The following is a 24,699-nucleotide window of genomic DNA, read 5'->3' on the forward strand; positions in this document are numbered from 1 at the left end:
ATCAGCTTTTACTGATGAAGAAAACACAGTCGATATTCTAGTCATACCATTTTCATTAACATTACCAACCTGTAAGCCATGAAAAATTTCCAGGGAGAATATAAATATTTGAATATAAGTCGTTTTTATTGCAGCTCTTAAAAGCACCATGTTGATGTAATAAACACGAATGTTTATATAACCTATAACCCCGTGTTAAGCACGGAAACATGGCAATAAACCTTTCCGAACTGTCAGTCAAGACAACGCAACTGACCAATCATAAGCAGTATTGTTGTAAATAGGTCAACCGGATGCTCAACAAATCGGTAAAAATGTTCAATCTTTCTGTGACGTCATGACGTCTCAACTTCTTACACCGGGAGTGGATTAAAGTGTACTGTTGTCACGAGGCGGAATGGCGGGACATTGGATGTGTTGGATCCATCCAATATGAGACAGCGCTCGGCTGTTAAAAAGCGTACTAAAAGTTAACACTGAGCAGGTGAAGGATTACATGTACTTCTTTTAGTCATGTGGTCTCCAAGGAAGGTTATAGTGAGGAGATGGTTGAAGGAATAAATGTACTTGTTGTAGCCATGTGACCTCCAAGGAAGGTTGCAGTGAGCAGATGGGTGAAGGAATACATGTACTTGTTGTAGTCATGTGGTCTCCAAGGAAGGTTACATTGAGCAGATGGGTGAAGGAATACATGTACTTGTTGTAGCCATGTGACCTCCAAGGAAGGTTACAGTCAGCAGATGGGTGAAGTATTACATGTGCATGTTGTAGTCATGTGGTCTCCAAGGAATGTTACAGTGAGTAGATAGGTAAAGTATTCATTTATTTATTTGTTTGGTGTTTTACGCCGTACTCGAGATTTTTTCACTTGTACGACGGCAGCCAGCATTATGGTAGGAGGAAACCGGGCAGAGCCTGGGTAAAACCCACAACCATTCGCAGGTTGCTGGGAGACCTGCTCACGTACGGAATGGGTAAAGGAATACATGTACTTGTTGTAGTCATGTGACCTCTAAGGAAGCTCACAGTGAGCAGATGGGTGAAAGGATACATGTACTTGTTGTAGTCATGTGGTCTCCATGGAAGGTTACAGTGAGCAGATGGGCGAAGGAATACATGTACTTGTTGTAGTCATGTGGTCTCCAAGGAAGGTTACAGTGACCAGATGGGTGAAGGAATACATGTACTTGTTGCGGTCATGTGGTCTCCAAGGAAGGTTACAGTGAGCAGATGGGTGTAGAAATACATCTATGTGTTGAAGTCAAGTGGTCTCCAAGCAAGGCTACAGTGAACAGATGGGTAAAGGAATACATGTACTTGTTGTAGGCACGTGGTCTCCAAGGAAGGTTACAGTGAGCAGATTTGTAAAAAAAACACATGTACTTGTTGTAGTCATGTGGTCTCCAAGGAAGGCTACAGTGAACAGATGGGTAAAGGAATACATGTACTTGTTGTAGTCATGTGGTCTCCAAGGAAGGCTACAGTCAGCAGATGGGTGTAGGAATACATGTATTTGATGAGGCGTTTTGACCTCCAAGGAAGACTACAGTGAACAGATGGGTAAAGGAATACATGTACTTGTTGTAGTCACGTGGTCTCCAAGGAAGGTTACAGTCAGCAGATTTGTAAAAAGACACATGTACTTGTTGTAGTCATGTGGTCTCCAAGAAAGGTTACAGTGAGCAGATGGGTGAAGGATTACATGTACTTGTTGTAGTAATGTGGTCTCCAAGGAAGGCTACATTGAACAGATTGGTGAAGAAATAAATGTACTTGTTGTAGTCATGTGGTCTCCAAGGAAGGTTACAGTGAGCAGATGGGTGAAGGATTACATGTACTTGTTGTAGTCATGTGGTCTCCAAGGAAGGTTACAGTGAGCAGATGGGTGAAGGAATACATGTACTTGTTGTAGTCATGTGGTCTCTAAGAAAGGTTACAGTGAGCAGATGGGTGTAGGAATACATGCACTTGTTGTAGCCATGGAACCTCTAAGGAAGGTTACATTGAGCAGATGGGTGAAGAAATACATGTACTTGTTGTAGCCTTTTGACCTCCAAGGAATGCTTCAGTGAGCAGATGGGTGTAGGAATACATGTATTTGTTGTAGTCGTGTGGTCTCCAAGGAAGGTTACAGTGAGCAGATGGGTGAAGAAATACATGTACTTGTTGTAGCCTTTTAACCTCCAAGAAAGGCTACAGTGAGCTGATGGGTGAAGGAATACATGTACTTGTTGTAATCGTGTGGTCTCCAAGGAAGGCTACAGTGATCAGATGGGTGAAGGAATACATGTACTTGTTGTGATCCGTGGTCTCCAAGAAAGGCTACGGTGAGCACATGGGTGAAGAAATACATGTACTTGTTGCAGTCATGTTGTCTCCAAGGAAGGCTACAATGAGCAGATGGGTGAAGGAATACATGTACTTGTTGTGGATCTGTGGTCTTCAAGGAAGGATACAGTGAGCTTATGGGTGTTGGATTACATGTACTTGTTGCAGTCATGTGGTCTCCAAGGAAGGTTACAATGAGCAGACAGCTGAAAGAATACATGTACGTGTTGTAGTCATGTGGTCTCCAAGGAAGGTTACAGTGAGCAGATGGGTGAAGAAAGACATGTACTTGTTGTAGTTATGTGATCTCCAATGAAGGCTACAGTGAGCAGATGGGTGAAGGAACACATGTACTTGTTGTAGTCATGTGACCTCCAATGAAGGTTACATTGAACAGATGGGTGTAGGAATACATGTATTTGATGAGGCCTTTTGACCTCCAAGGAAGGCTACAGTGAACAGATGGGTGTAGGTATACATGTACTTGTTGTAGCCATGTGACCTCCAATGAAGGTTAGAGTGAGCAGATGGGTGAAGGAATACATGTATTTGTTGTAGCCATGTGACCTACAAGGAAGGTTAGAGTGAGCAGATGGGTGAAGGAAAACATGTACTTGTTGTAGTCATGCGGTCTAAGGAAGGTTACAGTGAGGAGATGGGTGAAGGAATACATGGACTTGTTGTAGTCATGTGGCCTCCAATGAAGGTTACAGTGAGCAAATGGGTGAAGGAACAAATGTACTTGTTGTTGTTTTGTTGTTGTTGTTGTTTGTTTTTTGCAAAGTCTTGGCCCTGCTACTTCAATTAAACTACCCATTAGTGATAAAAATAAAACTTAAAATATTATTAAAACAAAGACTTACCGGGTTTACACTCAGCATTACATCCCCCGCAGTAATTGGCTCTGTGGAGAAACACAGTTGCAAAACGTAAAAACAGTTTGAGACAGGAGATATGTTGAAAACATTTCAGCGACGAAAGTTTTGTCCGTTTAAGAAATACTGACTCTTTGTCCAGTCATTGATATTGATTTTAGACCAGTAAATTTGAAATAGTTGAAATTTTACACCAAGACGCTGCAGGCGTCTGGGGTCTAAATATCTATTCTGCTATACCTACTTCAAACTTTTACATATTTATTCCACACAAAAGTGACGCAAACGAAGGGCAAATTACACAACCGTCCTCCCCCATGTTGCTGCTGTCTCTCGCCCACTGTCAACACCTGTTCGAGAGCGTTATGGAAAGGCCAATACGCACAAGAAAGAGGAGGTGAAGTTTGTGTTGGCAGCAAATCATTTTGTCTTTATGTGTTTCTTTAATTCTTAATCAGCTCTTTAATACATATAGATTAACACCAGAAATAAATGTTATCCTATGTATGAACTGGGGTGAGTTTGTTGTCGTCTGGATTAAAGAATTTCATGGCCTAAACACTTGTCAACCCCCTGGTGTGAAATGGTGTCGTCCAAGGTGGAGTGTTGTAATGCAGGTATGTTCCGAAGCGTGCGTCTCTGATTTTAGGCCCGTTGAGTGAGTGAGTGAGTGCTTGGGGTTTAACGTCGTACACAACAATTTCTCAGTTATATGACGACGAAGGAATCATTAGGGTGTATGTACGTGTAATGTGCCTCCTTGTTGCAGGACGGATTTCCACCGCTCTTTTATTTAGTGCTGCTTCACGGATACGACATACCGAAGGCAAGTAAGCCGCCCCGCCCGAGCCATTATACTGATACGGGTCAACCAGTCATTGCACTATCCCCTTCATGCTGAACGCCAAGCGAGGAAGTTACAACTTCCTCTTTTAAAGTCTTACGTGTAACTCGATCAAGGATTGATTCTAGATCTACCGGTCCCGAAGCGGACGCTCTACCAACTTAGGCCCGTTGAAATTCAACGTAGCGTGTAGTAGAGAAATCCCAAGGATAATAAAATTTGGATTTTGCATAAAAACTCCCCTTCATTGATTTTTTTAAAATTTGGTGTTTTAGGACATACCTAAGAATATTTTCATTTACAGCGGGCAGCATTATGGTGAGAGGAAACCGGACAGAGCCTGGTGGGAGCTCACGACCATCAGCAAGTTCCATGCATTAATGCCTTTGTAAAGATAACTTAATACTTTCTATCTACACTGATACACACGTTACGGTCTTTTATATTTTTTTATAATATTTTTGTGATGTGGAGAAAAACTCAATTACTTACACGCATGTTGTCCCAGCCGGGCATGTGGCACTCCAACACGGATCCACAAAGCAGTTGACACGAGGCTTGTCAGGGGGACAATCTGAGATTGCATGTTCAAGAAAAAACAAGGAACTTAACTGACTTCCTCTACAAATAATCTTGAGCTTATTAAGAGGTGGGTTTGGAACATTTCAACTGAGTGGTGTCTTTCTGGATGTACCATTACGCTTGCATCTTTCGGTTGGCTTTACATTAACTATAATTTAGGAGAAAATTTGTATTATTTGATGTGCCCTTGACGCCATAATCAAGAATTGTCCTCTTACACATGTGCTACAAAGGTCAGATTTATAACGAGATGGAACCGCACTGCCCCGAGGTCACAGTTATGATACTGGAAAAGAAACCCAGTGAAAAGACGAATACTGTATGACATGAATTATTCGGTGACTTCATTGTTTGCCGCGGGTCATTCATCCTACGTACCCACCGGTATGCTAGCGGATCACAGGTGTTCAGGTGACGAGTAACGGGTGTTCAAGAGACGCACTAATTTCGCAGACTCCACTGGTAATACACCACTGGCTGCTTCACTAATCGGGATTTGAAATCCGATCTCTACGTCCGAAGTGTAGCTCTCTACCATTTGAGCAATTGGTTACTCCTCGCTGGCTATTATTGCTATAATAGCGTCCTTTGTTTCAACCAATTAAACAACTAAAGATAAACTTTTTTTTCATTTTCAGTATAGCGGATTAAATTTCACGAGCTACTGGATTGATTTTTCAAGGAAATTTGCTGCTTGCAATAATCAGAAATATCTATTAAAGCTTCTTGTAGAATATGTTCAGTAAAATGTGAGAGTAAAAGCCGTGTTGAGAAATATCATTTTCCTTGCGTCCCTCAAAAGATCAAGTTCTGCTGGTAAAAAGTGTTTGAAGACTATATCAACACATAAATTTGCAGCATTCTTTCAGGCTAAAGTAAGTTAACTTATTGGGTACCTCTAAACCCTGTTCGAAAAACTTACTAAATCGGTTTATGCGAATCTAAATGACAATACGAAATAAAAGTTCGCGGTAAACCTATGTAGATTGTCACGGTCTCGTGTGTAACGGACAACATCTGAAGACCTTCATATAAGACCACATCAATATCGCAAATCTATTAGTGAAATACATAGTTTCACAAGCCTATACATGTGCATCTCATACGGATTAATTACGGTGAATTTCAATATTTACAAAAATTTGTCCAACTTTAGTCGCTAAAACTGCGATTTCATGAAACCAATGACTGTTGCCAAACAATGAAACCACTGTGTAAGTCAGTTACCGCCTTTGGTTTCGGTGTACAAACTAGATGATCGCCCAGATGATAACTTTAGGTGGTAACTGTAACATACGTGCAGAAACCTTCGCTTCTAGAGACAGTCAATTGTTCGAAAGTATGTGTGCTCAGTTAAGTTAAGGAGTCAGTTTAGGAAGGATTCAGTGAATTTGTACACACATGTACAGAATGACCCAGCAGCCTGTCACTAATGCCGTCGCTGTGAGTTCAAGTCCAGCTCATGCTGACTTCCTCTCCGTCTGTACGAGGAACGGTCTGGCAGCAACCTGCGGATAGTCGTGGTCTCTGCCAGGTTTCATGCCACAGCTGACTGGCGTTGTATAAGTGAGATACTCTTGAGTTCGGCCTAAAACACCTCTAAATAACTGAATATGTATATGCTCCGAAAGTAGTCGATGTAAACTTATAGAATATAGAATTAATTAATGGACTCGATTTTGTGTTACCTACCTGGGGCAATTTTAGCAACAGACTCTGCACCAGCGTCTGGAAAAAAGATAAAACACGACAGTTAGCCGGGAAAAAGCCCGACACGACTAGCATACTGATTCTCAATTACTCGTTTAGAACATATCTTGCGTCCTTCCATCATCATTGGAAACTGTCGGGTGCTACTCTTTGTATGAAGCCCTGTTAAGCCCTTACTTTACTTTCTCACGTCTTTGGCCGTTTTGTTAAACCTTGATTTGTAAACTGAGCTTGCTATTATTGACCTAGAACGTTCATTTTGGTTGACGGTTGGTATATGAATGTCTTTTTCGACGCATAGATTATCGTGCACTACTTGTGGATCAAGGTCAAGGGTAGTCAGCAATACTGGAGACCTGTGGCTAAAACAGCCAACAGCTTTATGAACTACTGTAACAAACAGAGGATGTCATGAAGTAGAGGAAATCAAGAACGCGTTTAACCAAAATAATTTCTTGATCCTGAATATTATTAGAGAACACAAACAAGGAGTCGATCAGACGAATGTCATTTCCGACAATCATATGCAACTCTTAGACCCTGAAGGAGCCTTCCAAGCCTAAAACAGCATAAAACACCATTTCCATGGAATAATAATGAAATCTAAATAACAAAAAAAGCTAAATTCAATACATATGAAAGAAGGCATCATCAGTTTTCACTGATGAAGAAAACACAGTCGATTTTCTAGTCATACCATTTTCATTAACATTACCAACCTGTAAGCCATGAAAAGTTTCCAGGTAGAATATAACTATTTGAATATAAGTCGTTTTTATTGCAACTCTTAAAAGCACCATGTTGATGTAATAAACACGAATGTTTATATAACCTATAACCCCGTGTTAAGCACGCAAACATGGCAATAAACCTTTCCGAACTGTCAGTCAAGACAACGCAACTGACCAATCTTAAGCAGTATTGTTGTAAATAGGTCAACCGGATGCTCAACACATCGGTTAAAATGTTCAATCTTTCTGTGACGTCATGACGTCTCAACTTCTTACACCGGGAGTGGAATAAAGTGTACGGTTGTCACGAGGCGGAATGGTGGGACATTGGATGTGTTGGATCCATCCATTACGAGACAGCGCTCGGTTGTTCAAAAGCGTACTAAAAGTTAAGTCAGGCTTAAATCTAAATACCGGTCCAGGCCCTATACAAAACTACTAGCACTTTATATTACAGTTAATATTGAGCTTAACTGTTAATACACTTTTAAACAACTGTGCACAGATGTCCTGGGCGTTCTTAACCAGACTAATCCAGTCAAGGTTTCACTCCTGCCGTTTTTGTTAATGCTTAAATACACGTGGTACAAGATTATACCTCTTCGTATCACCGTGCCTTAAGCTGAATTATTAAAAAAAAATACACGCAGTCATGTCATCTGAAATTTATTAGACCTCACTAAAATTTTAATTTAGATACAATCAATGTCAACATCAGAACCTACCAACACTTACTGGGTCATGAACCGAAAACATCAAGATCCGCTGGTCTCTGTTAACTATGCCATGTAGGAAAACAGGTCAAATGTATTCACGAGTCAGTAGGCTGTTGTCACTCGGTTGTATAAAGAGTTACTGAAAACTCAGATTTGTCAAATGCATCATTACAACATCGCCATATGGTGGTTGTTAACTATAGCTTAACAACAGTATAGCTTGATCTATTGAAATGCATGAAGAATAACGATAATTCATAAATAATGAATACAAACAAGAAATGGAATGAATAAGGAGCTATTATTAAAATATCCAGCGTAATAAAAGCCTTCTTGGATAAAAAAGTCAAGGAAATCTCTTTTGCGTGTATGTGTTCATAGATATCGTACCTGTGACTGTCAGCAGCACAACAATAACAGGAAATAAAACCATGGTTTGTGATGTGTGGCTGCAGAAAAGAAAAAAGAACAACGCACATAAATTACTATTTATTTATTTTTTTGATTGGTGGTTTACGCCGTTTTTACGAATATTTCACTGATACGACGGTGACCAGCATTATGGTGGGAGGAAACCAGGCAGAGTCAGGCCTTCCCCCGTACGACCGGAACGGAAGAAAGCATAAGCTGGACGCGAACTCATCAACCGCATTGGTGAGAGATTCTTGGGTCATTGTGCCACGCTGGCGTGCTGGCCACCAACAATTAAGAAAACAAATCTATATTTAAACATAGGATATATTTATTTAACTGCTTTTTTACTAAAAAAAATAAACCTACCGGCAGTCAGGTTTATGAATCGAGGCCGAGAGAACCTCGGGGAGATCACCGTCCATTGTCTGCTAGTAGACTAACCTGCGTACTTACATCTGCAGTAGGACGAATGGCAACCAGAGGGTTCTCTTGCCCTCGATTCATACTGCCATATGATTGTATTGGAAAACGAGTTGGCCGGATGGTTAGCGGGCTATCGCAGCACAGTCCCTCTGGAGCCTCTCACCAGTGCCGTCACTGTGAGTTCAAGTTCACATCATTCTGGCCTCCTATCTGAGAAGGTCTTCCAGCCATGTGCCATGCATATACATATAGTGCCCAAATTATACATGGACATATATCAACGTTGTTGTTTGCCTTACCTTTGCGTTCTAACGGATGGATTCTTGACAGGTTCTCCGATTTACTGTAAGTGAAACTTTCAACGTTACCACAAACACTTTTCTTGGTGATCAATGAATATTCATGAATCCTTTGCCTTTGAAGGTGAGGAAAGCTTGGAACGAGCCATTTCCTTTATTTTCACCATTCATATCTCATTCTTTCGTGTATAGGCTACATTAAGATGTCATGTGCGTTAAATATTTTAAAAATGAAAGGTCAGATTTTTCTTTTGTGTTGAAGTAGCGCCGTCAGAACAGGATATTTCATGTGCCTTTGACGTGTCAGTTTCACAACAATGTCTTTATTCTGACCGTTGCCTCGGAGATTTCTGATTGGCTGTGACGTAGCGTAAGCCAGATAAGGATGTACTGTTAAAAATACTAGTTACAAGGGCACATTAAAAAGCCGTTCAGTGACCTAAAAGTGTATATATTAAAAAGACATGACATGCTTCCTAACAAATTTGTTTATCACTAAGTTGGTGAGCGTCATGTAAAGGTTGGTGCCTATTCAAGCCTTGACCCCAAACTTGCGAGCAATGTTTGTTCGTATGTTCGCTTGAGGTTTTACGTCGTATTTAATTTTTCATTCATATGACGAGCCATTGCGTGTGTATATATATACTGTGTCTTCTTGTGACTGCGAGCCCATGCCATCAAAGTCCAGCCGTCACCGAAGTATGACGCGACCCGGAATTGACCACTGGACTCCCGACTTCGACGATATAGCTGTAAAATTACCGCTTTTTCATTTCTTGTTAACTAAATTCTAAGGGCAGAATGTCAAGAAGTTTCCTCTTATGTTACAAGTGTCGTATTTAAGGGTAAGGTAGATGCACTTGACAAAACCTTCTGACTTCAAGCAGCAGTCGAGCTGGCGAGAACTGGAGCTGAAGCTGCGATGTCAGTGGTCAGAGACCGATCAGGTGGTGTGAGGACATGGCTTTGTTCAATGTGTGAACACCATGCCAAATATATCCAGCAGCCATGACTCCCCAGACAGTACATATGTACCCATGTGACTATGGTAGGCCTATTTGGTCTGTTTCCGTACGTTGAACGCCGTAAGACAATGGTGAAGCACAAAAAATGGCAAAGTACAAAAATCAACAAATCTTTAAGACATGAATGCAGTTTATCAACCATAAATCAAGTACATATAAAACAATTCCGAAACAAGTCCAGAGGGAAAAATAAGTTAACGTAATATGATATATGTACCAGAAAATTGAAAAACAAAGACATAAGTGAAAATGTACAAAAATACTTCGGGCACATACCAAAGTGTATTTATCAGCTACATCCTCCTAAACAAAGTTGTAGTAATACCCAGTTTACAAAAGTTTAGAAAAGATAGTTATAGATTTCTCACAATGAACTGAGGAGTTTTTTCATGTTGTCATTTATTCCTTACATACTTACTTCTCACTATGTACCTAACGCCTCATATATACACATATGGGCTAGCGAATTCTGTTTTAGGTATACAAGATTCGATTGCCAAATATACCGCGCTCACACAATGCGACTGATCGTGCTCGCTCGCCGAATTCGACAAGTGGAAAGACAACAGGATAAGCCTATCTCACGTGATGGGATTTATATTATGCTAAACTATTGTATGAAATAGCGCATATTCTATTTTCACTCGTCCAGCCGAATTCCACCGGTCTACTCGAAGGTCGCGCCGTCTCAACGCGGCTTGACTGATCCACATCAGTCGCGCATTGCGCGTTTGCACACGGTACTCTTTTTGACGACTATCCCATGTTTGTGTAACATTTATCTTCCACTGTTCTCATTTCAACTGATAACCAGAGTGCCTTGAATGAATATAATGTTTTAACTTGTGTCACATCACATATGGAGAATTGTGACTCAGTGTGTAACTATATGTTGGTCTTCAAAAACATTAACATGCTGCTGTCGTAAACCTTTCAATCAACACATTGCGAAACGAGTTCATAAAGAGAGACCCTTAGGTGTGTAAAGACTGAGTTGATATAAACATTACATTATGTTTCTGCGCACATAGTCTCATACATTTCTGATGAAATATTGTCTCATAGCACCACTAGAGATAATGTCCTGTAGCATCTTTACTAGGGAAAATAACATAATGTTCAAAAAAAAAAAATAAGTTAACAATGAAAAGAAAATATTCCTGAATTGTCTTAAATGTTCACTGGATTAAACTCTTGATAGTAGAGTAGAAGTAGCCCGACAGTAAATGTGTGTCCCTCTTTTCACCGACTCCAGGGGAGACTACTGGGCCAGGAACCACCAGACACAGTCAGCGTAGCAGTTGCAGTATCGCCTGGAAAGTAGCAAGCACAAAGACTTAAACACAAATAATTCATCTGTTGTATATCTATGTACTGTCTTCCTTTAACGCACGGACAACTTCATTAATGATTTCACTGATTCAGTGACTGACCTACACCTTCACTTTCTGACTGCCTGAATGGCTGATTGACTTTTCTTTTTGGTGAATCACTGAATTTTGATTATTTATGATTCGTAATACTGAAATTCTGGTAATGAATGTGGAAAAGATATTTAACATATGCAGCGGTAAAAAGCTCTTGTATGCTTTAAAACTACTGCTGCGAAATTTACTTGCAGAATTTAAATATGCGGATGAAAATCTGCTAAGTCACTTCCAAATACAGCCGGAAAAGCACTGATTAAACATTTTAAAAACACCACAGACATAACCTGCCTGAACTCTTCATATATTCCATAGAAAACAAAACCCTGTGCCAACACTTGAAAGATATCACAGAAAAAAAAATGCTCGAATGCTTGAAATATACAGCAGAAAATACCCGCGTAAACACAGCCAGAAAAGCCTACTTGCAAACACAGACGTGATTCTGTTTATCTTCTATACTACGAAGACGTAAACATAACACACACAACTTCTACATTTGAAAATGATGCAGTAAACATAACACCCGAGTAATTTTGTCCAAACCGTTAAAATTCCCCGGTAACAACTTGTTTCACATTTTGGAAAAAAAAGTATTTCAAGACTTTCACGATACTTTAGCCAAAGTTATTTTGCATACTTGAAAATGCCGGTACTTCAAATACAAACTTACTTGCACACTTTAAAGATCCCGCAGTATTTATTTGCACAGGGGTCAGTACACCGCATGACTTTAACCTCATCGGGACAACCTGAAAGATAACATTGATTTATTTGATTTAATGTCATAGTCAATATTTTTCAGTTATGCGATAGCTATGGGTACACCTATAGTGTGTGACAAATTACCAGCTACCTTTCCTGATGCCATGCCCACCATACTGGTGGAAAACAAGACGTCTTCAATAAACGCTAGACTGCGCAATTAGCCATGTAAGCGCCGTCCATCGTTTATTGTAACCAAGGCCTCACAGCAGCGACAGCGCCTTGTCCAAATTCCCTGTCCAAGGCCGGGATTGAACCCACGGCAGGTGTGTCCTGTAGCGATTGAATGACAAGTGTTTTAAGCGCAAACTGAAATATGACGAGCTACTGCCTCAACATTGAATACACTTGTCCACGAAAAATTCGGGGGTGGGGCGGGGACGTGATGTGGGATTGAGCAGTTGCCATGATTCCTTTTATTGTCGATTTCCATCATATTAGCTTGGACTGCATGTGATGTGAAAATAAAAGGCGTAAAAAAATGGATAAAAAAATTGAATTTCGGATCCTAACTCAATAACTTGAAGTGTAACTTTAAATCTCACAAAATGCAGAGTGTATAATGTTTGCCAGGAGTTTAAAGTGCATGAACTTATATCCCCACCCACCCCCCACCCACCCCCAACGAAAAAGAAAACCTATTATAACATACCAGCTGACACACACTGGATGTAATATACTTACAATAAGAGTTGGAGCAGAATGACCCCTTGGCACACGTCACTCCCTGTTCAAATACAACGATTAAAGAGCCTCAGTGATGACAAATGCATGGATGATTTATTTTTACAGTTTGTACCAAGCCATACGCTAAATAAAAAAAATTCCAGAAGAAAGATTACGATAAATTATTAAAAGAGAATTAGCGCGTTTTTTGTTTCTAATCATCATCAAATTCTATACACAGGGGTAAGTGCTCGGACACAGGAAATTGTAGTCACGTGACCTCGCACAAGTGCAGCGTCACGTTTTCTCCGAAGAACGTGCTACATGTGTATGCACCCCGCGTGGTTAACACCATTGCAATGGTCGGATGCGTCAGGTTAGGCCAGGCTATTCTGGTATTAGCTATATTTCGCTCATATTAGCTATCTTGTACTACCCATTTTCAGTATAATTGATGTGAAATGTGAAGGTTCTTTTCCTGCGAAGTACATATGAAAACAATGCAAAGTGACCAGTTCTCGGGGATTAACTGTCCACCAGCTGAATACAGATATACAATACAATGAAATACCTTTGCATTGTACCATCAATACAATAAGGCAAGAGCATGGAGAGTAAAGGCTAACTACGCTTACCTCGCACGTGGGATCTTTGCACTGACACGTCTGACAGCCGTTCTCATCGATCACATATCCAGTGGTACAAGCTTTACATTTGTACAGAGGGCACACGTGACCTGGAAAGTAAGAATTGTGAAACTTTTTGTCAAGTTTGTTCAAGGTCTTAATTTATAGGTTACAATCAGGAATGTCTCACGCACTATCACTCTCGAGTTTATGGGTTAAGGGAAACATTACAGGGCGTCCACACGAGTTTAACCAACACCTGGTAAACCTCCTAAATGAAGTCCGCACCCGTCCCAACGGGACATGGATTTGAACACGCAACCTCACTGCTAAAGGGCAGTCGTGTGCAAGAAGGACAACAACTTAATAAACTCAGCCAGCGACCGATCTTCAGTTAACAATTTTTTAAACAGAGGCCTCTGCAGTTTGCTACAAGGAGACGTCGTCGTTCCATAACATAATTAAAATAGAAATTCTGTTCATTAGGGCTAATGTTTTCTGACTGAATAGTCAACCAGATAACATTCGCTGTGTTGAATGTGAGAAGATGTGTCCAGCCTTTGTATTGGACAGATTGTATTGTAATATCGCGAAAAATGGGTGTGTTCAACTAAGAAATAATAACCACTTGTTTTATCCTTAGGTTAAGCAAGATCAGTGGGTGTTAACTCACAGGCCTTCAGTGTGCAGACGGGAACGCCGGATTCCGTACACGTGCACGTGTTGCAGCCGTCCGATGCTGGAAATGTGTCCCCAACGTTGTAGGTCTTTCCATTTTCTGCAGTGCACTGGTTTGGTGGTAAGCATGCACGCAATGTGCAGATGGGAAATCCGGAGGCGCTACAGGTACACGTGTTACAGCCGTCCGATGACGGGAAGTCGTCCCCAACGTTGTAAGTTTTTCCGTCCACTGAACACTGCTTAGCTGGCAAACACAGAAAACATCGTAGATGTTACACTCGGCATCTGGCTGTCCACTCGGCGTCCGGCTTAATTCGAATGTAGTTAAACTTCCTACACAGGAATATTTCACCAAGGAAACAAAGCCCAAACGAAAACTGCGATAATCTTACTGGGGGGAGAAACCGGTATACAGCCCAGACGAAAACTCTGGCAATCTAACTGGGGTGAGGAAACACATACACAGCCCAGTCGAAAACTGTGGTAATCTAGCTAGGGTGAGGAACCGGTACACAGCTCAGACGAAAACTGTGGTAATCTTACTGTGATGAGGAAAACGGTACACAGCCCAGAGGAAACTGCGATAATCTTACTGTGGTGAGAAAGCCGGTACAGAGTCCAGACGATAACTGTGATAATCTAATTAGGGTGAGAAACCGGTACACATTCCAGAGGAAAACTGCGATAATCTCACTGGTGTGAGGAAACCGGTACAGAGCCCAGAGGAAAACTGTGGTAACCTTAATGGGGTGAGGAAACCGGTACACAGCCCGGAGGAAAATTTGGTAATCTTTTTCGGGTGAGGAACAAGCACACAATCCAGATGAAAACTGTGCTAATCTTACTGGAGTGAGAAAACCGGTACACAGGCCAGAGGAAAACATCTGGTACACTAAGAGACTAAGTGCACTTATGTTTAAGGGACATAAGTGGACACAACACTAAAGTTATACTGGAGTTGTACATGTGACTAATTTCTTGTTGGATTAGATAGGCAGTTCTCCACGGCCTATATACTAAGTAGAACTATAGACTATTGGGCTATTGCGTTTTGACTTACAGTAAACAGTAAAGTACAGAAGTTTTCTTCAGTCACCAAAAATAAATAAAAAATAGCTTGGAAATATATTTTCGGTAAAGTGGAATAGACCCGATAACGCGTATGTAGTAAATCAATGCTGTCGAGCGATTTTCAAATATAAATATGAATATAAATTTCGTATCAGAAATAAACAAAAAGAACTGAGACATATTCTGGAAATATTGTCGGAATCAAGCTCCTAGATTATACCCACTTTCCAGAGGTAAACACCTCGCAAAGCAGCCCCCGCACTGATCAGCACTGTAACAGAACAGAAAATCATCAGTTCATTATGTATAAATGATATACAGAGCGTATTGCACAGTGAAGGTTGAATATCGAAAAAATTTTTGAGTGACAGGTGAAAATAAAAAAAAATTATTTCCACCTTTCAGAAGAAATATACTTATGATGTTCAACCTTCATTGTGCAATAATCTGTTTATTATAGATATTTTGACAATATCATGATAATGTATATTTGAGACAGTTTAAGCAATGTTTTCAGTTGAAAAAACCTTCACAGACTTGTGTATATAACCTGACGTCGCAAATGACGTCTAGTATGACGTCGAGTCTTATTGCGTGACGTAAGAATTTAAAAGATGAGTACATTTGTATTATGACGTTATTCCGCTCAGCTTGCACTGAGACGTAAAAAAATGATTCGTTTCTGACGTCATAGCCCCTGGCTGCCTTCCAAACGCGATAAATGTATTTAACTGAGCCAAAATCACTTTTATCAGTGAAAGAAATCCTGACATTTCACCTTTATATAAATAATCAAGCACATTTCATTATATGGAGGTGTGAAATTTATGTGTAAATGTGTAACTTTTTACTGGGTGTAACACATGAATGTTTGCATAAATGAATGATTATGGTTCACCGCTACATTGGCAATATTTCCGCCATGTAATGGCGATTGGTGCCAAAGATTATTTATTTTTTGAACCACACCTATTTTACACCAAAGAACACACTAGCATGGAGTACATGTCAAAGGAAAGAACAATAAATGTTGTCCGGAATAACAGTTTGATTTATTTTTTTGTAAATATTTTTCCACTTAGCAAAATGAAGTGAAAACTTTAGATTCTACTGGGTATCTTAAATTGCATCTTAATTTAGAGCTATGAATGCAATTAACAAATGACCTTAAAACAAACTATTTCAAACCCAACCTACTGATACCCTATGGGTCCCAACAGACCACCATAGAATCCTATGTGTTGAATGCACACCACACCGCCAGGAGGCACCTAGAAATCCAACAGAGAAAACTCTATCTAGCTGACATCAAACAGTCCATGAACTTTCTTCACGGCATTGTTGTGGTCAGCCTACTTACACACATCTGGTTCCTGTGACGCACAGAGCCGCTATACATGGATTGTAGGGACACTCTGTAAAAGGCTTATCCGCCGGGCAACCTGAAATGGAAAGCAGAAATTAAGGACATGTCAAAGCGTTTCATATCTTGTGCCTCGAAATTTTTGAAATAATTTGTCCGTTTGGCTCGTGTGTGTGAATAATGAGCAGAGAGCCAGTCATTCTAAGAGATTTAAATCCAGTAATAAGGAAAAAAAAAATAGAAAGAAGAAATATTTTTCAAAATATGGAAACATCTATTTGTTCCACAAAACGACCCTAATATTCATTTCCATGGCTTTGTCGAAATATAAAACATATAGAACTTTGCACTACTTTCAATTTATTTCTGTATTTCAACATATAAGTCTCGACTTATTAAGATGACAAGCGCTAAAAACTCATCTTGCCGAGAGACATAGAACATATCTAGCGAGATAAAATAGTTTAAGAGAGCTCGAGCCTTAAATCCACTCATGAAATCGAGTCTGGCATAATTTGGCATTTTTCTCCCATCTCAAGTAAACCTGTGTTATTTTCACATCATAAGATTTCACCAAAACTTTTTAATTTCCTAGGATATTTATACTTGACCCTTTGTGTCCAGCGTAAGAAAAACTGAATGACCATTTTGTAAGTTGTCATACAGATCTGAGATCTGTTTCATTCTTCCCAGCTTAGTTTTCAGAAATACAGATCTGTACTCCTCCATTCACTACCTTGGAACACGGTGTTTTCCAGTATGCTTTCCTCAACATGTCAAAGATTTACGATAAAACATGTTTCCTGCAATAATTCAGTTATTCTTACTTCATATCACCTAATTATTCGTCAATGATAAATACCATAACGTCACAATTAACACAACTGTATCTGTTACATCGGCAGCAAGCCAACTTCGCTAACCTGCATTTTGATCCGGTAGACAAGCCTTCTCGGTGCAGGCCACTTGTCCGTTTTCTGAGCACGAACACGTGTTGCATCCGTCTGTAGAGTTAAAACTATCCCCGGGCTTGTAAATGTTACCGTTGTACTGGCAATGAGGACCTGAAATAAGTTATTGACGTGAGTACGATGCAGTTGTACAGGTAACAGTAAAGGCTTGAATTTTGGTTCTGGTCGATTGAGTTAAATCAGTATCCAATTCGTGTTCAGTCCACTTCATAGAGCTCAGCACGAGTCAAATTTGACTCCATGATGAAACTTTTACTTAGATCAAGATTTCCTACCCTTCATCATGCTGGTATACACCGAATCCAAAGGAGTCGAAACGGGCACTGATAAACTGTTTAAAGTTTTTAGTGGAGAAGTCAAACGGGCACCCGCCATATTTTATGTGTTATTTGCAGTTTGTTTTATAGGGGTTTTTTTGCCTATATGAGGCTCTGGTGATTGGACTACGTTGTCAGCAGCGTGTGTTTCAAACAGCTGAATCGAATTTTTCCGAAGGCTAGAATTCAAAACATGGAGCACGTTGGTTTCACATGTTCGACATTTGTGCTAACCGGATGTCATGGGACAGGATTAATCGTAGTGGGGTGAGGAAACCGGGACAGAGACTGGAACCTGGGGTGTGGAAACCGGGACAGAGACTGGAACGGCGCCGAGAAAATAGGAAAACTGCGGTAATGTTACTGAATGAGTGAAACTATTCTACTTTATTACAAGTTTCCTTTAGTCACCAAAAATAAATAAAGATAACTTAAAATATATATATTTACGGCAAGGTGGAATAGATCCGACGAAGTGCCTGTAGTAATTCAATGCTGTCGATCGATTTTCAAATACAAATATGAAAATTAATTTTGTATCAGAAATAAAGTTTACAGTATTTAGTTTCATGGGACATAAGTGCACACCACACTGAAGTTATACTGGAGTTGTAAATGTGACTGTAATTTCCTGTTGGATTAGATAGGCAGTTGTCACGGCGTATATACTAAGTAGACCTATACCCTATTGGGCTATTGCCTTTTTGACTTACAGTAAACCTTTGTGCAGGCCACGCTGTTTGGAGCGTTACAGAAACAGGAATTGCAGCCATCACCCCTGGGGAAATGCATTCCCACGGCATAGGTTTTTCCGTTATGTGTACACTCATTAGCTGAAAACATGGAAGTAACATGGTCAGTTCATTACAAATGTCTCTATACCAATCAATGCTCTTTATAGAGTGACAGTCAGTGTTGAATGCCTGATCCTTGTACTAGATGATCCAGATTACATTCAGAAACTTAATCTGTAAAACTCAACAGAAAGTGCGTTATCTGAGTGATGCTAGAATGTATTCTGTTATTGCAGTAGATTATTCTGTTAATTATAACACACAATTCTATGAATTCAACATAGCTATTTTATTAGACTAAAAGAATATTATGTTAAATACGACACAATGTGATACAATCGAGCATCACACAGACTACAGACTTTTTGTTAAATTTAACAGATTACCTTTTTGAGTGTATGTTTTGGTAGACCAATTCAGCTGATCATTTTGTATGTACATTCAGAATGAAATAAAGCATTGTTATTGCATTATCACTCTACCTGTTCACAACGATCTGGAAAACTAACTGTGCATTTAACAAAATAGCCTAACGGTTCACAATATAAAACGAAATATAAAACATCTAGAACTTTGCACTACTTTCATTTTATTTCTGTATTTCAACATATAAGTCTCGACTTATTAAGATGACAAGCGCTAAAAACTCATCTTGCCGAGAGGCATAGAACATATCTCGCGAGATAAAATAGTTTAAGTGAGCTCGAGCCTTAAATCCACTCATGAAATCGAGTCTGGCATAATTTGGCATTTTTCTTTCATCTCAAGTAAACCTGTGTTATTTTCACATCATAAGATTTCACCAAAACTTTTTAATTTCCTAGGATATTTATACTTGACCCTTTGTGTCCAGCGTAAGAAAAACTGAATGACCATTTTGTAAGTTGTCATACAGATCTGAGATCTGTTTCATTCTTCCCAGCTTAGTTTTCAGAAATACAGATCTGTACTCCTCCATTCACTACCTTGGAACACGGTGTTTTCCAGTATGCTTTCCTCAACATGTCAAAGATTTACGATAAAACATGTTTCCTGCAATAATTCAGTTATTCTTACTTCATATCACCTAATTATTCGTTAATAATAAATACCATAACGTCACAATTAACACAACTGTATCTGTTACATCGGCAGCAAGCCAACTTCGCTAACCTGCATTTTGATCTGGTAGACAAGCCTTCTCCGTGCAGGCCACTTGTCCACTTTCTGAGCACGAACACGTGTTGCATCCGTCTGTAGAGTTAAAACTATCCCCTGGCTTGTAAATGTTACCGTTGTATTGGCAATGAGGACCTGAAACACAAGGTATTGACATGAGTACGATACAGTTGTACACGTAACAGTAAAGGTTTGAATTTTGGTTCTGGTCGATTGAGTCAAATAAGTATCCAATTCGTGTTCAGTCCACTTTATAGAGCTCAGCACGAGTCAAATTTGACTCCATGATGAAACTTTGACTTAGATCAAGATTTCCTACCCTTCATCATGCTGGTATACACCGAATCCAAAGGTGTCGAAACGGGCACTGATAAACTGTTTAAAGTTTTTAGTGGAGAAATCAAACGGGCACCCGCCATATTTTATGTGTCATTTGCAATTTGTTTTATAGTTTGTTTTTTTTTGCCTGTATGAGGCTCTGGCGATTGGATTACGTTGTCAACAGCGTGTGTTTCAAACAGCTGAATCGAATCTTGCCGAAGGCTAGAATTCAAGACATGGAGCACGTTGGTTTCACATGTTCGACATTTGTGCAAACCGGATGTCATGGGACAGGACTAATCTTAGTGGGGTGAGGAAACCGGGACAGAGACTGGAACCGGGGCCGAGAAAATGGGAAAACTGCGGTAATGTTACTGAATGAGTGAAACTATTATACTTTATTACAAGTTTCCTTTAGTCACCAAAAACAAATAAAAATAACTTAAAAATATATATTTACGGAAAGGTGGAATAGATCCGACGAAGTGCATGTAGTAATTCAATGCTGTCGATCGATTTTCAAATACAAATATGAAAATTAATTTTGTATCAGAAATGAAGTTTACAGTTTTTTTTATTTCTTGGGACATAAGTGCATACCACACTGAAGTCATACTGGAGTTGTAAATATGGGTGTAATTTCCTGCTGGATTAGATAGGCAGTTGTCACGGCGTATATTCTAAGTATAACTATACCCTATTGGGCTATTGCCTTTTTGACTTACAATAAGCCTCCGTGCAAGCCACGCTGTTTGGAGCGTCACAGAAACAGGAATTGCAGCCATCACCCCTGGGGAAATGCATTCCCACGGCATAGGTTTTTCCGTTATGTGTACACTCATTAGCTGAAAACATGGAAGTAACATGGACAATTCATAACAAATGTCTCTATATCAGTCAATGCTCTTTATAAAGTGGCAATCAGTGTTGAATGCCTGATCCCTGTACTAGATGACCCAGGTTACATTCAGAAACTTAATCTGTAAAATTCAACAGAAAGTGCGTTATCTGAGTGATGCTAGAATGTATTCTGTTATTGCAGTAGATTATTCTGTTAAATATAACACACAATCCTATAAATTCAACATAGCTATTTTATTAGACTAACAGAATATTATGTCGAATACGACACAATGTGATACAATCGAGCATCACACAGACTACAGACTTTTTGTTAAATTTAACAGATTACCTTTTTTGAGTGTATGTTTTGGTAGACCAATTCAGCTGATCATTTTGTATGTACATTCAGAATGAAATAAAGCATTGCTATTGCATTACCACTCTACCTGTTCACAACAATCTGGAAAACTAACCGTGCATTTAACAAAGTAGCCTAACGCTTCACAATAGGTAGGAATCCGCAAGTGTGGCGACAACTGCGTGTACATGTACAGATTACTTACGGATGCACTCTCCGTTTCTGCAGATATGTCCACGACTACATTTCATTCTCTGTAAAGATAACAAAAAGTCTTGTAGAAATCATGGGAGATAGAAAATTAGCAAACTGTCTGAAACGTCTTATGCTGAGTGTGCAAAACTATCCAAAAGTAGGGAACTGGCAGCGGGATATTCAGTATTTTGTTATTACACTAAAACAAGTCTTTCGTTTAAAACAAATTTGTGCTACATTTAACAAAAGCATCTTTTGTGTTTATTATAGCAAACATGTGAAATGTTTACATTGAAATGTGATGGATATTTTCAACAAACACAAAAATAGTCCAGTAAACCGCCTCTAAGCACGTTTCCAAGTAAACATGTAGCACGTTTACTGTTACAAATCCCATTGTTTATGAATAAAGATTTGCTTCCTTGATTAAGTGTAACAGAAATATATTTATGAACTAAACACGTATATTTACGTTTTAGCCTGGAGAGTCGCATAGTGAAGTTTCATTGGAGCAGTCGCCATAACAGTGCATAATCGGTGCATAATTTTCATAAATGTGTAAATGTTACAGGGAGGTGATCGGATAAGTTGTGAAAAATAGTATATTCCCTGAGTTGTTTTCAAACGTATGTTTGCATTTGTTCGACTGGTCTTTTCAGCCACACACTGCCGCTATTTAGAAATCTGGTTATTAATATGTAAAGAGATCAGAACACGTTTGTTTACATCCTGTATGGCTGACTGTCGACGTGTCTTGACAACGGAATTTCAAGATAGCCTGAAGTTCCAGGACTGGGTGGAGCCGAAAGCCGTCGCACGATAGCTATCTGCTGAGCTGAAAGTCTACGCACGAGAGCTATCTGTTGAGCTGAAAGTCTAACTTTTACAACTTCTACATCCCACCGGTATAAGATATTCTTGCCTTAGTGTCTGTTTAGGTTTTTTTCAGTTACAAGTAATAAGGCCAAATTAACTTAAGGCATTCAACTTAACTCGCAGGAAAACGATCACTGTCACCAGGAATCCCGACCGAGCTAGTGACAGTGACAGGTCGTTGTCGCTCAAGTTACTGCAGTAATTTTTTACTTACGTACTCAAGATAATTTTTGGGGCTTACTCCACAGTTTTAGTTTTGAGTGCATCTTATCTTTGCTTTTCTCTTTTCAATACTTCCTTCTCTCAATTCGCAAGTTATCCCTCGTCTATCCTTGAGGCATTTTATCCCGCATTAGACTCACTCGTAGTTTCACTACTGTAGCCTTTCTCGGTCATCGGCACTTTGATTGACAGATGGTGAGTCACATGACCACAAGACTACATTTCCAAATGAACCTAAATCTATGGCTTTTGTAAACAAACAGGCTGTCGCCTGGAAAATTCGTTCCGAAAGTTTAAAGTTTGGAGACTTACTACACGAATATGGGACATAGCTGAAAGGTGTAATTTTGCACATAAGCTGTATTCAACGAACTCTATCACAGTGTGGAGTTTCAATTTTTAAGCCTTGAAGCGTCTAAATTCAGAACTCTCGGACTGGAGCGTAATTGTGACAAAATAGCCAAGATCTTGGGCGCTATGACTGCTCTGGAAGAGTATACGGGAAAATTGCATACCGCACAAGGGTCTACACATTCGCAGATCTCACAGCCGTTTTTGTCTTTCTTAAAACCGGCCGGGCACCACATTCTGCACATGACCTGAGAACACGCTGAAAGGAGAAGAAACGGACTGATTTATTTCATTTGACTGTTGTTTGACAAAATCCTCAAGAATATTTCACGTATACGATGGAGGCCGGTTTCTTTGTGGTGGAAACCGGAGTGACAGATGTAAACCACTGACCTTTGACAAGCTACTGACTAACTTTCGCACTTGTGGCGATCAGCTGTGCACGCCATATTGTTGAAAGGCAAGTGTTCTTTTTATTAACAAACCAGTGAAATCGTTTTATTTATACAAACAAAATGGGTCATGTACCAAATATTTAAACTGTTAACGCCAAAGGAAGCGTCCATTTTATTTATATAATTAAAACAAGTCATATAGGATTCAGTAGTTCATTGGTGTGCATCTAGACGATGTGGCTGATACATCAAATGAAATCTATGATACTTTGCTTACGACAGACTGTCTTAAATTTGAAAACAAATAAAAATAATTAAATAAAATGAAGCAAATTCCCTGACAGCCGAAAAAGGGTTTTTCATCATTTTCCAGATTGACACCTAATACGACTTAGCAAGGGACGACACGCAAATACATGGAGGAATAAATCCATAAATACTAATCAACGAATAAATATGTGAATACTTCACACTTACTTGAAACGCACTTGGCGTTGCACCCACCACAGTAGTTCGACCTATATCACACAAAAAACAGAGTACTCTGGTTAGATCATTGCGGTATAAATCAAGAGTTAAATAAAACACTACAGTATAACGCCTAATAATACGTCGTAACGTTCAAGTATTAAGTGTGCACTGCAATAAAAGATTTATTTGATTGGGGTTTTACGTCGTACTCAAGAATATTTCATTTATCCAACAGCGGCCAGCATTATGGTGGGAAGAAACCGAGCAGACCTTGGGGGAAACCCACGACCATCCACAGGTTTCTGCAAGACCTTAAAGATTGTAGTATTTTGCTGAAGGCTCCTATACCAGCCCGTATTAATATTGCTCCAAGATGGCTGACATACATGCCTACAAGGTATATAATTCATTCAGGGAGATGCGGATCATCAGGCCATATCCAGTGGCTGACTTTCGTGAAAAATCCCACAAAAGCCACGGAATTTAAGCGGATTGCTGAAACGGCGGAAAGGCCTGTCAGTTTATATACTCGGATTTCACTGTTTGAAGAGAACATACTCGGTTGTCATCTCATATCGCAATGTATACCATACATTTCCTCCCTTAAGTGTGTACAAACCACCAGATGAATCGGCAAGTAAAAATGCAACAAAATATATAATTATCAAAATGTCTAAGAAAACAAATCTACTGTAAAGTGATATAGGTTTGCACACAGTCCGATACCAGTACTCACAACAACTGGCAGTTAAGTCCTGTAAGATTTTCCCGAAATCCAATACCTCGCATTATTGATTTATTTATTTGACTGGTGATTTACGTCGTACTCAAGAATATTTCACCTATACGACGTTGGTTGGCATAGAATGCGAGAGAACCCA

The 24,699-nt window shown here is 39.6% G+C and overlaps 1 protein-coding gene and 1 long non-coding RNA gene across 4 annotated transcripts in view; both read right to left on the minus strand.

Moving 5' to 3' along the window:
- Positions 1-3,190: 3,190 nt before the first annotated feature.
- LOC135478027 (uncharacterized) lies at positions 3,191-9,051 on the minus strand. Its single transcript, XR_010445247.1, has 5 exons — positions 8,923-9,051; positions 8,177-8,235; positions 6,322-6,357; positions 4,540-4,621; positions 3,191-3,232 (listed from the first exon to the last, which is right to left on the minus strand). It is a non-coding gene; the product is annotated as an uncharacterized LOC135478027 (long non-coding RNA).
- Positions 9,052-10,059: 1,008 nt separating this feature from the next.
- The window catches only part of LOC135478019 (kielin/chordin-like protein), a 65,495-nt gene continuing 50,855 nt past the window's right edge, over positions 10,060-24,699 (minus strand). For 2 of the 3 annotated variants that reach the window (XM_064758276.1, XM_064758275.1), the window contains exons 4-17: positions 23,825-23,865; positions 23,117-23,211; positions 21,514-21,562; positions 20,833-20,952; positions 19,781-19,921; positions 18,548-18,667; positions 17,470-17,610; positions 16,544-16,625; positions 15,408-15,454; positions 14,105-14,356; positions 13,441-13,541; positions 12,824-12,866; positions 12,048-12,126; positions 10,060-11,260 (exon numbers count right to left, since the gene is read on the minus strand). In XM_064758276.1, coding sequence (XP_064614346.1) covers positions 11,209-11,260; positions 12,048-12,126; positions 12,824-12,866; positions 13,441-13,541; positions 14,105-14,356; positions 15,408-15,454; positions 16,544-16,625; positions 17,470-17,610; positions 18,548-18,667; positions 19,781-19,921; positions 20,833-20,952; positions 21,514-21,562; positions 23,117-23,211; positions 23,825-23,865 — 1,363 coding nt within the window. In that variant the 3' untranslated portion in view covers positions 10,060-11,208. The remainder of the gene's footprint in view (positions 11,261-12,047; positions 12,127-12,823; positions 12,867-13,440; positions 13,542-14,104; positions 14,357-15,407; positions 15,455-16,543; positions 16,626-17,469; positions 17,611-18,547; positions 18,668-19,780; positions 19,922-20,832; positions 20,953-21,513; positions 21,563-23,116; positions 23,212-23,824; positions 23,866-24,699) is intronic. The other variant, XM_064758277.1, reaches the window with a different exon arrangement.

Source organism: Liolophura sinensis, chromosome 11 (assembly GCF_032854445.1).
Source record: "Liolophura sinensis isolate JHLJ2023 chromosome 11, CUHK_Ljap_v2, whole genome shotgun sequence".
Taxonomy (NCBI): domain Eukaryota; kingdom Metazoa; phylum Mollusca; class Polyplacophora; order Chitonida; family Chitonidae; genus Liolophura; species Liolophura sinensis.